The sequence below is a fragment of the Pseudopipra pipra genome, chromosome 3, assembly GCF_036250125.1.
Source record: "Pseudopipra pipra isolate bDixPip1 chromosome 3, bDixPip1.hap1, whole genome shotgun sequence".
NCBI lineage: Eukaryota > Metazoa > Chordata > Aves > Passeriformes > Pipridae > Pseudopipra > Pseudopipra pipra.
This window is the reverse complement of record NC_087551.1, coordinates 28,661,364-28,674,584: the sequence shown is the minus strand read 5'-3', so window position 1 is coordinate 28,674,584 and position 13,221 is coordinate 28,661,364. Positions and strand designations below refer to the sequence as shown.

General features: G+C 38.1%; 1 protein-coding gene across 2 annotated transcripts in view; it reads left to right on the top strand.

Annotated features, from left to right (window-relative positions):
• BABAM2 (BRISC and BRCA1 A complex member 2) overlaps window positions 1-13,221 on the top strand; it is a 172,676-nt gene that overhangs the window by 138,897 nt on the left and 20,558 nt on the right. For both annotated transcript variants that reach the window (XM_064648436.1, XM_064648435.1), the window contains exon 11: window positions 9,480-9,633. In XM_064648436.1, coding sequence (XP_064504506.1) covers window positions 9,480-9,633 — 154 coding nt within the window. The remainder of the gene's footprint in view (window positions 1-9,479; window positions 9,634-13,221) is intronic.

Here is a 13,221-nt window from a genome sequence, read left to right as displayed (position 1 = left end):
TTAACTTCCCTTGCCAGATTCAACTCCAGGTGAGCTTTGACATTCCCAGTCCTGTCTGTGCATGCTCAGGGAGTGTCCACATCTCACGTGCTTCCTTTCTATGTTTGACTTTTGTCAGGAGTTTCTTGTTCATCTATGTAGGCCTCCTGCTGTTATTGCTTGCCTTTCTGCTCATCAAGATGGACTATTCTTGAGCTTGGAGGAGGTCATCTTGGAATCCTCTTCTCACCAGGACCGTTATCCCATAGGACTCTTCCATGGGAGGAGCAAGATCCCTGAACAGCCTAAAGTCTGCTCCCTGGAGCTTAAGGGTGTGATCCTGCTATTTGTCTTACATCATCCTCAAATGGAGCATTCACAAAAGAGCACCAAAAATGGCTAGTGGTCTAGAAAGCATGTCTTTAAAGCATATGTACCACAAAGTAGTTTTTTGGGTTATCAAAAGGCGATATAAAAAGCCTCTAGAACTGTGTAAGGTGGCTTCAAGATTAAAAGTGATACATTGTAATGTTCAGGAGCGGGAAGATGCAATGGGCCTGTATTGCAGTAAAGAAGTTTTCAGTTTAGCTTTAAAAATATCTGGAGTGGCTTAGTTGGCTCTTTGGGTCAGACAGAATTGCACTGCATTGTGATTTGAAAGCTGTAAGCCTGCGTGGAGTGAAGGTTGAAAAAACAGGATAGCACATGTGTCAGCAAAGGGTCCTCTGGTCCTGCAGGATAATGTCGTACTGATCACAGATGAGAATGAAGTAAATCAATTTCCTTTCAAATCCCAGGCAGCATTTAAAACAGGAAAAAGAACTTATTTGCGGGCCTCATAATCTTAATAAAATGTTGGTGAGAAAAGACAATGTTTTTGCGCAACTACTTTTCAGGTAAAAACATGTTTCGGAAGTCTTTATGTCCGGTTGAAAAGTAACGTAAAACTCAGAAATTAGCAGTGCATCTCTACTGGGAAAGCAGAGGAAATTTTTCTGTGGTAGTCACCAGTGTGTGCCAAGAAAGGACACAGCTTGCTTTTTACACCCATAACAACTGCAACTGTATTTAAGTTTCAAGCTTCAAACAATTCAGATGGAGAAGAGACAGCTTTTAGTAGCATCAATCTCATCAGCACTTAGAGAAGTTACTATAGAAACTGTTACAGCAGAGACAATAAGAGGAAAAAAAAACGGAAGGAGAAGAGAATGAAGATCTTTGAGAATTTGAAGTAAAAATAAAGCAAAATATAAGTACCTAGCTGAAGCTGGTGAGGTAAAAATAAAAAGCCTTTCTCTTAATTAAGATAATCACGAGTACAGAAATTAGAGAAGGAAAAGACCTATAAGGCCATTATGCCATTTCTTTGGGCTCAATTTAAGATTTTGAGGATTCCATGGGATATTTTTAGGAGGTAGTCCAGTCCTGCTGTAGAAGCCCAAAAGGATATGACATAGTTTAATTGGGTGATGACACTGCAAAGCAATAAGGCACTATAAAGCTGTTTTCGGTTAAGTTACATCACTTTTTCATGGCCTTTGACCACATAGCTGTAAACTGCATGAAGAATATCTTGATTTGATCTGTTATTTAGTTCCTCTATAAAACTAAACAAAGAATTAAATACTCTGTCTGCAGCACATGACTGTAACTTAAGGTATTTAAACTATTTTTGTCACATTTTTAAAAAATACTGGTTAGTATGAAGAATGAAGTACTAAAAAAAAAGATTTAGGTTATAATAAAGACATGGGATATTTTTACAACCATATAATATGCCTATGTTAAAAAAAAAAAACAAAACAATTGTAATCATAAATCTAGTTGCCATTGGTGCCTAGGCTGTAGTTCCCATTATCAGTGGAATGAGAACCACGAGGTGGATACAGCAGTGTCATGCAGTCCTCTTCAAATAAAAATGGGTTACATTATAATAAAAAAAACCCCAAACAACAAACAGACAATACCAACTAACAAACAAAAACAAAGAAAGCTAATTAAACAAATCTACTCTGCAATGTGTCGGAATAGTTTAATCCGTCACAACTCATAGTTTTCATTCTGCCTACAGCAGTTTTTCTTTTATTGTTTAATATTGTACGTTCCGTTCATACATAACTGATTCAGTTAAGAAAAAAACAGTTGTTTCTTTTTTCAGAGTATTTACTTGCATTTTCATAGCATTTATTTGGAAGTATTTTGTACATAAGTCATCTTACTCATTTACTATACAAGTGTTGACTTTGCTGATGGGGTGGATATTTCCTGTAGCAAGGGCAGACCTAATTACTTCAAAACCAGCTGTGATTACCAACACGCCCAAAATGCCATAAGTGTCTCAGCTAAAATTCCATAAACGGCTTTTCATTTCAGATTTGAAATTTTGAAATGTTGATTTCAAAATAGCATCTTCCTCCAGGAGGGATGTCAGCCCTAATAATATTTAACAAATTCCAATTCCTGTGACTGTGCTCTATTAACCTAAAGTCCAACACTAATGCCATTGATATGTTATTTGTCATCCTTGCTCTCTCATTCTTGCAAGAATAAATCATCACACACCAAAGCAGGATAGCTGTTGCATTCAGTAATTCTTTGTGTGTTTTGAGCCAAATTCCGCCTTTCCTTTTTTGCCAGTAGAATGTAGGCTAAGGGCCTTTGGCACACAAGAGTCAAGGAAAGATTCACTAGGCAAAATAGCCTGACATCCTGCCCTGTGGAGCTTTGTGCTAGGCACTACCATCCCAAAAATGCTTGTGACTGAATCTATTCAGGTTTCTCTCTAGGTACAGTCATCAATGTGATTCCTGAAAGGCCTTCTGTACTGGAATATTTATGTAAAAACTGAAGATAGCTCTTTTCCCTTGAAGCTGGGTGAAGATTTTTCTCCCATCATACAGGCTGTCTGAAACAGCTTTCTCAAAGAAGTCATGTCAGAAAATCTAGTAGACATTTTCTTTTAAAAGAGAGCTTGATAGATGTGTAAGTGGTATTATATAATATGGTATATGTATTGCCACTGAATTGTAAATTCATATGGGTCTCATCCACATTAACTCATGAAAACTGGGGAGCTCTGAATTCAAGGAACTTTTCAGTTTAAGGCAGTACATTCAAATCCACAAGTTGTTTTTCCCAGCAGTGTGAGCTCAATTGCAAGTAAAGACAGAGAAAATGTGAAATTCAATGAATCAAAAGAGAACAAGCAGGAAGATTATGAATATGTACTAATAAGAGAGAGAAAGACAGCTCTGGGGACTGGAATATGTGTTTCCTGTTTCCATTACTTACTTCATCAGAAGTACTTGAATGCAGAGGCAGTCTCTCGCCAAAGTTGGATGATATGTAAGGAATGAGTCAGGGAATTTCGGGAAGAGAACGGATAGTATCAGGCTAAGATTGTTCAGTGCTCTCTGGAGATCTGAGTTTGGCGGATCTTTCCTGTACCCTTCTTGTTTTTCTGGTGAAATAATTTAAACAAATCTTTCATATGTCCAGTAATCATTGATTCTGAAGTACCTACTGTGGCAGTCAGCATTGGATGGACTTGTGTTTGGCTATATAAAGTATTATCTATTATTAAGACTCAAAGAAGAATTGAGTCCCTCAGGCTGGCACTCAACATGAGTAGACAGGTTGACTGTCCTTTCCTTGTTCCTTCATTCCCCATCTGGAATTGCTAAAGAACCTCTCAACTCATGATGGTGCTGTGAAACAATTTTTTAATATTTTATATAGCTAATGACATTCTTATGATGATTAGAATAATCACATTGAAAAGCTCATGCAGAAATGAACACATATTTAATGTGCAAGGCTTCAGTGTTGTGCAGTAAATGCAGAGGGGTAGAGTCTGTCAGATGGGGCAGTGCAGAAAGGCTGTCCTTTGGTCAGCTCTGTCCAACCTAGGAACTGAACTGGAAACAATACTGTGTTATCTTGTGTTTGAAGGCTGCTCTACAGAGCAAATACAGATTGAATTAAGGTTGTACATGCCATGAAACCTTGTAGAAGTAGAAATCTTAGCAGTAAAACATCCAGATCAGCCAGTGTTTATGAGTGCAAAACAAATTTCAGGTGCAACAAACTGCAGCAGATTCAAGCATCCCAAAGGTTAATAAGATAACCAGTATAGTAGCACCCAAGCATTAAAATTATGTGCAACTTTCAGTGAATAAATGTTGACTTTTGTGAAAATAAATACCTAGATTTATCCAGTGCCATACAAAGGATGAATAAACCTTTTCCATAGAATAGGGGAACAGTATATGGAATTTCTAAATATTACCATCTAAGTGCTTAGAAATATTTTAATGGTTGGCATACATTTCAAGTATGGTTTTGTTTTCCCATCTCTTCTCTCCAGTACTTAAAGGCAGGGAGGAGGGCACTGTGGTAAACCTGCCCTTCTCTTTGAGCATTTTTCCCTCAGAAATTCTGTAGCAGCACTGGTACATGCTTTTGCCGACACATTCTTTCCACATTTCATATCCTGTTTAAAAAGTTGTAAAATTAGATACTAAGGATACTATTTTAAAGTTACTAAGGCAGTCAAAATCAACTCTGTAGTTGTTGACATAAACTTAACAAACTAGGTGACCTGTTCCAAGTCTCAGATTGTTATTTTTTAAGGAAGTGAACAATTCAACCTTACAGATTCATTGCACAGTTTCTTAATTATTAATGAACGAGGATTTTGGCTTTAAGATAACTGTGCTTTGGATATATGTATGCATTAAATGCTAAGGCAAGAGAAGCAAATCTGTATTCCTTCTAGATAGTTTCTTGTGTTTCAAAAAGAGAGCAACTTCAACTATTTATAAACCATAATTAAGTTTCTTTACAATATGACTTATTCTCAACAAGCAAGTCCTTTTTCTTTTGCTTTCTTATGAACTGTGTGGGAAAATTAGGGTTCAATCACTGCAGAATTTACTCAATGCTTAATTACCCATAAACAGCCTTCCAAGTTCTGCTCATGTAGAGCTTGCATAAAGACATGATTTTTCCCTCACTATGGCTGTCTAAAAATTGACTTTTAAAAAATGATGTGTAAATTGTAACATAGGAGAAAGCAGTGTTTTACTATGGTTTTGGCTTCTTTCCCCAGTCTGCTGTTTGAGTTCATCATATATTAACAGTGTGATGCTTAGGAAAGCCAAAGTAAGAAATCATCAGTATTAAATTACTTTGAACATGGAACTAAATTAGAAAGCTTTACTTTCCTGAATGAGCTAATTGTTTAAATTTTCCAAAGGAAATGTTTCTATTTCTGTGAGAGAAGGGGTAAATGGGACTTCCTCTGACATAATTTTCGTTTTAAATCTGAGTTTGAGAGCAACATTTTTACCTTCATAACCAAATATTACTGCTTAACTGCATGACTTGTATAAGCTTGCTAGTTGAAGTGACTCACTTACGCAGATGAAGTTATTTTTAGGGAGATAATTTGCACTGTTTAGAAGAGAGCAAAAAAGGGAGAGAGAGTCCTACTAAGAGCTGGATCCCTCATTATAGTTTACAGAGCTCGTGAACCCAGCATCCAAGCAAAAGATGACTAAGCAAGGGGTCTATTGGTACTTTCAGGAATTTACAGACATGAGTCATCTGCTTATTTTCTGCAGACATATCACCAGGGTACTTCTGAGTCAGCTATTATTTGGAAAGAGTACTTGTATTCAACGTGATACGTTTTTGTAGTTCTTGGGTAACTTGCATGCCAAACCAACACAGTTTGCCTACTTCAAATGTTGATTTACAGAACTGGTGTGTTGTTAACTGTGATGCATTTTTCATGGCAAGGTATAAATGTTGTCTTGAATGTAATTACAATAACACCTTTGCCACCTTATGTATTGCATGGAGGCAGAACTGATTTTTTATTAATGCAGAGATTGAGAGTCAGACTGCCTATATGCTACCAGGTGAAAAGAAAAATTTTCTTTAGCAACCTGTGTGACTGTGAGCAGAATTTGACCTTTTGTATCAAATGTACTTTGCTGGCATGAATTACCAATGGTATTTGTTATTTTTTGCATTCTGTGCAGTAGCAGTGTCAATGGACGGGCATCCACCGCAACGGAAGCAAGTTCTTGCCTTCCTTTCCTACTGCCAAAATAATAGCTGGCTACCTTGAGATATGTATAACACTTTACAACTCAAGGCTATTTCCTGTTTACCGGTCTTTTAGGTGTGGTTGTGTTCCAGAATTAGGGACAGGTTATTTTACTTGGTCTGGACTCATCCACACCTTGTATTAAGAAAACACTTGGATTAGAAAACTGGAAGATTTTAGGTGAAGGGTAGTGTTAGAAATCAAAGGCAGGTCAAATTTTTCAAAACTGCTTGCAGTTCAGGGTGATACTGTTGTTGGCCAGATGTGGGATGCACAATTTTTAATCTAATTTGATTATCTGATTTATTGGATCAACATAAGAAATTCCTGAAAATTCCTATACAGATTTTGGTTAATAGAACAAGAAATTTTTTTCTGTTATAGTTTGGTGATACCTTCTTATAACAAATTAAAGTATCTGTGTAACGAGAGCACTGTCTTTATTATCCATTTAAACAGCATTTCTAGTGCTAGATACTTTGTGTTAAGGGCAAACCTTTAGTTTTAGATAACAGGAGGAAAAGTGTTGCTGCTTGCCCCTGTTATGTAGACAGAGTTTTCAAAGGAAAGTCAGTGAAAGCTAGAAATTCTCAACTAAAAAGTATAATAAAACTATTACTGGAATGCTTTGTTAAAGTTTATTATTCCTCTCACATGTTGATAAAATACAGAAGTGTAAAGAGTTGTTTTCTGTTAAGGAGTTGGTACTTAAGAAGGAAAAAGATGCACTAGAGGAGCAGAGTTTAAGCACTCAGAGCTGAAGTAGTATATTTATAACATTAAAATGGAGAACTAGTCTTCTTTCTTTACTCTTTTACAAGGTGAAGTCCTTCAGAGGCTGAGGCACACACACTGTTTGTGAGGGGAGGAGACAGCTTGCTTGCTGATAAGTGAGCATGTTACACCAATGTTTTTCAGGGTTGTTATTTTGTAATCATGTTATAAAGAGGAATTTGACAGAGCAATCTTTGAATCTAACCTTTGTTAAAGCAGTGATCTGCCCTCAAATTAGCAGAACTCTGCCCATGTCATTACCACTTAAGTATCTCCTGGAAGCTGGTGTGTGGGCTGAGTCACCAGTACTTTGGGAGTTGTCACGTGTGGCTCAGACACTGGGTCATGAACTGAGCAAGCGCTGTCATCCACAGTGATTTCTTGTATTTTGAGACTACAGCTGGAATAGCACATTTGGTTTTGTGTACTTCATGGCTACAAACGGCTTTTACTCCTAGAGCTTGGAGGGTAATTTAGGGAAAAGGAAGATATGGTGTGGCTGATGCACATCAGAGTATTTAGATGTGATTAGAAAACCTGAAAAATAAAGGAACTAGTGGCATAATAGCATGGAATTTGGAAAGTAAAACCTGTCTTACACTGATATCTGAGTCTGTAAACAGAGTTTCGTAGGAAGTGCTGGAATCTCTGCTCCAGAAAGTATTTAAAATACAATTCTACTGCAGTGTTCTTTCATTGTGCAGAATTAAAGAACTGGGCTTTGGAGGATAGCAAAAAGTTACAGTTATAGGTGCTTTATAAATTAAGTGTACACCTTTAAAAGAAATCCGCTTTATTCTGTTAACGTTAATGTTATATTAAACGTATTAAACAGAACTGTTGGATCGAGTTCTGTTTAATATCTTCAGCAATGATTTAGATGAGGGGATTGAGTGTGTACCATCAGCAAATTTGCAGATGACACTAAGTTGGGGGGGAGTGTCGATCAGCTGGAAGGCAGGAGGGCTCTGCAGAGGGACCTGGACAGACTGGAGAGATGGTCTGATTTTAACAGGATGAGGTTCAACAAGGCCAAGTGCTGGGTCCTCCACTTTGGCCACAACAACCCCCCTGCAGTGCTACAGGCTGGGCACAGAGTGGCTGGAGAGTAGCCAGGCAGAAAGGGACCTGGGAGTTTGGATTGACAGGAAGCTGAACATGAGCCAGCAGTGTGCCCAGGTGGCCAAGAAGGCCAATGGCATCCTGGCCTGGATCAGGAACAGTGTGGCCAACAGGTCCAGGGAAGTGATCCTTCCCCTGTACTCTGCATTGGTGAGGCCACACCTGGAGTACTGTGTCCAGCTCTGGGCCCCTCAGTTCAGGAAGGATATTGAGGTGCTGGAGCAGGTCCAGAGAAGAGCAGCGAGGCTGGTGAAGGGACTTGAGCACAAGTCCTGTGAGGAGAGGCTGAGGGAGCTGGGGTTGTTTAGCCTAGAGAAGAGGAGGCTCAGGCGAGACCTCATCACTCTCTACAACTCCCTGAAAGGAGGTTGTAGCCAGGTGGGGGTTGGTCTCTTCTCCCAGGCAGCTATCAGTAAGACAAGAGGGCATGGTCTTAAGCTCTGCCAGGGGAGATTTAGGTTGGCTGTTAGGAAGAAATCGGACATTGGAATGGGCTGTCCAGGGAAGTGGTGGATTCTCCGTCTCTGGAGGTTTTTAAGATGAGACTGGATGTGGCACTTAGTGCCATGGTCTAGTAACCACAGTGGTAGTGGATCAAGGGTTGGACTTGATGATCTCAGAGGTCCCTTCCAACCTCGCTGATTCTATGATTCTGTGATGTTAGTAATTCTAGTCTGTTGTCATAACTCAATTTAACTACAGATTTCTGAAATTGAAAGTAGACCAAGAAAATATAAACTATAATTCTAACAATGAAAAAGTGAAAAAGTTTCTGACCATGAAAATATATACCAGTTTCTAACTGTTGTAGACCATTTTATTGTTCTGCCAGACCTAGCTGATCATGAGACAGTGATAAGCAAAGGGAACTAAGAGGTTCTGATTTTTATTTTTAGTGAGATATTTTGGGTATTAATGACTTTGCAGTGTGTTTTTGGGTTTGTGGGTGTTTTTTTTGTCTAGCAGATGACAGCAAGTTGAAATCTTTTCCAGCTCATGTGACTGAATCTTTCTACATTCTTTATCAAATCATTTAACCACTTTAGGACCGAGGCAGCTGTAAAATGAGAATGATAATGCTTTAAAACGAATTCCCTAAAGCAGATAAAGAGAAAATTGATTATTGAATGGTATATAGAACGTATTTTGTGATTTTTTAATAGGGAAAAATTTCACAGTAAAAGGAAAATAACTTATTTTTTATAACAAAGTAATCATGATGTTAATTTTATGATTAGCATAGAAATACACTAACATTTTTTTAATTATGTGCTTTACAAAAGTGTTCTGATAAAGCAAAGCATCTCATACAGTAATAGGTTGGAATCATTACTTGTGAGAAATACAGAGCTATATTTTAGAACTAATCATCAATTTCTTCTTTTCTGTCACCTTTAAACACATAGAAAGGACTGATATTTTCCCAGTAAAAAAGGGAGAAAATGCAATGGTGTATTTTTATGGTTTTTTTTTTTTTTTTGAATTACAGTTGACCTACCCCTGTACTTTCCACGAGACCAACCAACCCTCACATTTCAGTCCGTCTACCACTTCACCAACAGTGGCCAGCTGTACTCCCAGGCCCAGAAGAATTACCCTTACAGCCCACGCTGGGATGGCAATGAAATGGCCAAGAGAGCAAAGTAAGTCAGATTGCCTTTTCCTAGTAAATATTGCTTTTGTTACATGGGTTTCTGTGGATAAAAGTTTCTTGGATTAAACTGTCCATTTCTAGCATTACAAAAGCTGAACCTGTTTTCGTTCTCATACAGTCCTAGCATTCCCATAGGTGAGTGTAGACAGTTACTTTACTAATCATGCTTATTACATTAGTGCCAGAGGACTGATTAAAAGGAGGCTCTTTCTGCTAGGCATTGTATGGGCATGGAGTGGTGTCAGTCTCTGCTCCAAAGAACTTCCAGTCTAAGTAGATGAGATAGCCCACAGCAGGAGTAATCTGCATGGTAGCAGTCAGTCAAGGTAACTCCCTGGTTTTGTGTGGGTACTGAGGGGACCCTGAAAAGAAGCATGTGAGATGGAGAGAGCAGGGAAGAAAAACCTGAAAAAAATGGAATTCAGCTGTAATAAAAAGACATGGAAGAACAGGAGGAGGTAGAGCAAACCACCAATCCAGCATAGGAGACAGTCCTATCAGATCCTGAGAAAGTTATCTGAAAGTCTGAATATCTCTTGCTTTACTGCTTTTTTGTTGGTTGGAAAGAGAGAATCTCTGATTCTTCCTCCACATTTTTTCTGCAAGCCCTTGTTTCAGGCTGGGGAGACACCAGTTCAGCCTGAGCACCCTCTCTCGTTAAAGAGGATAAGGCAGCCTCCCAGAGTGGTTCTGTTGCAAGGGCAAGCTGCCACGGGCAGCAGTGCCCCCAAAGCTAGATATTATCCCTGCCTTCTTGTGAAGCAGAACAGATTTTACCTGAATGGAGCAACATGGGCAGCAGCCTTGCTGCAGTATTTCAATTTTGCGAAGTGTAAAAATGTTAGAACAGCAAGAGATTTAAGTAGGCTGATTATCAGTTGTTCAGCATATAAAAGCATCAAACTGCATAAATAACAAGGCATACTGGGATGAACATTTTGAGTGACAGTCAGAAGATTAAATTAAATCTGCAAATATGCATAAATAAGAGTTGAAACAAAAATAAATCAAGCTGAGTAAATCAAATGAATGGCATGGTCAGAGACTGTAATTAGGAAATGATAGAAGCAAACAACAATTGACTTATGCATTTGTAGATTTTTATACTAATTTAAATTTTATGGACAACATCAAGTAACATTTGGGTTTTGATTTTGATGCACTGTAATAGAAATTTTTTTGCCACCATAGAAATAGAATAGAAATTTAATAGAAATTTGGTTTTGCCACCATATGATTTAAAGGAGCAGCATTTCTTGATAAAGTGTGATTTTTTTAATTTTCTTTTTGGTGTGGACTTTCTTCTTTTCTCTAGCAGAATATTATGACTATGTTGTTTATTATTTAAAAAAAAAAAAAAAAAAAAAGAAGAACAATATCTGGAAGCATTACCGTGGCTTTTTTTTTTATAACCATACTACAAATGCATTTCTTTTGCAGCTGAAAGCTTACAAGTACCTATGTGTCGTCTGCTAAGTGCATTCACTTATGAGTGGGTGTATACAATTGGACTTCTCTGCCCTGCACTTGAAATTTAAAAGTATTATAACAGTTCTCTCGAAAAGCACTAAATGTGTACACTTACTATCACATGTATGTTTGTGAGGTTATTCACTCTTACGTTTGAGTCTCTGCATTTTAAGTTCCACACTGGGTACGTAATATGAGAAAGATGATGAGAAGCGGGGGAAGACAGTGTGCTGAGATGTCTGAAATAGCTACCATTGAGCTGCAAAGAGACAGAGAAGCTGCTCTAGTTAAAAGCGCTTCGCTTGCAGGAACAACTAGTGATTCCTGAGTAGGTACCATAAATAAATCTGTATCAAGAAAAGTATGATGTTATGATATGTGTGAACATATTTTAAGAAAGATTTTTTTCACAATCAAGCATCTTATGTAAACAGCGTTTAAAATATTTGCTAGGGCTTCTTAGAATAGGTTAGTGTGTTTCTACACAATGAAATAACTTCATTCTATTTTATTTTTACTGTAGAGAAGCTAGGAACCAAGTATATGGGAATATATGTTGATATATAGGAGAGCATTGTAATTAAATATATTAGTTCAAACACCACATCAAAATCTCCCCACTAAAAGCAGAAAGAAGGATTCATTATTTACCCTCTAGAAACCATGTCATTCTACTCAGCTGAAGTAAATTTAGCCCTGGTTAAATCAGAGACAACTGGTTTATGTTTCTAAATACTGTCAATTAGATTTTGCTTATATATAGTCTTTTTCCCTCTTATCCAAATGGTTTCCCAAGTGCTTGGCATTCTTTGAGACAAAACATCTCTTGTTTATCTTCCTGGCCACTGCTGTAGGGCCACAGGATCTCCCTCTTGACTTTCCAGTATCTGACCAAATTCTCTGCCCTTCTTCTCAGACACTTCAGGGATCTGTGTACACCATCTTCCTCACTGGAGCTAAAGACACCATCAAGGACAGCTTTTCCTTGCTCTCACACCAACTGTAGAAGCATCATCAAGTTTGAAATAGTATCAGTCAGAGATTTCCTCATCCTCAGTTTTGGCAAGCCCTGCTTCTGTTTTCAGCAATTCAACACAGCCTGCTTATTCATGGGCAGAGTTGTCATAAGTTCATGCCAAAGGGACTTTGATTCTATGCCCAGCTTTCTCCCAGGGTTGTTGTTTTGGTTTGAGGTTTTTTTCCAAACAGGTGAGCCCATCCAATTCTTTCAGTGCAGGGACTAAACTTGAAAGTCTTGGTGTCCTTGCTTGTCTTGTGGCCCCCAGCAGAAGTAACCATCTCTTTTGAAGTTAGGACTTAACCCTTTACTGTAGCCTTGAGACAATCAGTAGTAACTATAAGTAGGAGCAAAATTTGTCCCCTAAAACGCATGCATACAAAAGTAGATTGTGTGCATTCATGCTTAGAGACATATCACCTGAATCTAAAAGGCAAATTCTCAAAACAGAGTATGATTTTAGCTGGCTGTATTTTATTCACAGAGAAAAACTGCTCATGTTCTTGCTGAAGTAATTGAACCAATTTATGTCTGATAAAGCCCAAGTCAATATCTCTCTCTCTGTCTGTCCTCTTAAACAGATTTTAAAAACTGGGCTCCTTTGAGGCCCTCTGACTTAGATTCCTTGCTGAGAGATAGCATCTGGTAACTGAAGCTTACTATTGTCTTAGCCCAGGGATTGTCCTCTGGCTTGATTTAATTCTAAGGGATGAATCAAGTCCTGGTTTAACAATGCAGTTCCAATGGCCTCCAGATTGCTTGTTTCTCAACTAAACACAAAATTTTAACCTGTTTCTCCAGATAGAAACAGGGAAACCAAAAATATTGAAATTTTCTTACAAGCTGCCAAGATGCTGTTTCCTCTCAGTTCATATCTTGGGCTTTGCCTCTTTTAGGTCATTTATTTATATGTCTGTGGCCTCCTGCGTAAGCAGCTTCTCCAAAAGATTTGGTCCTAAAATACAATGGCAAGTCTAAGAAAATACAGTAAATTATGGAAAGTTAGCAGCCTTGTTTGTGGTGTACGTGTGAAGTAAAACATCTCTGTGCGGTTTCCATGGGAAAGCTTTCTTGTTTTTTTGCTTAAAT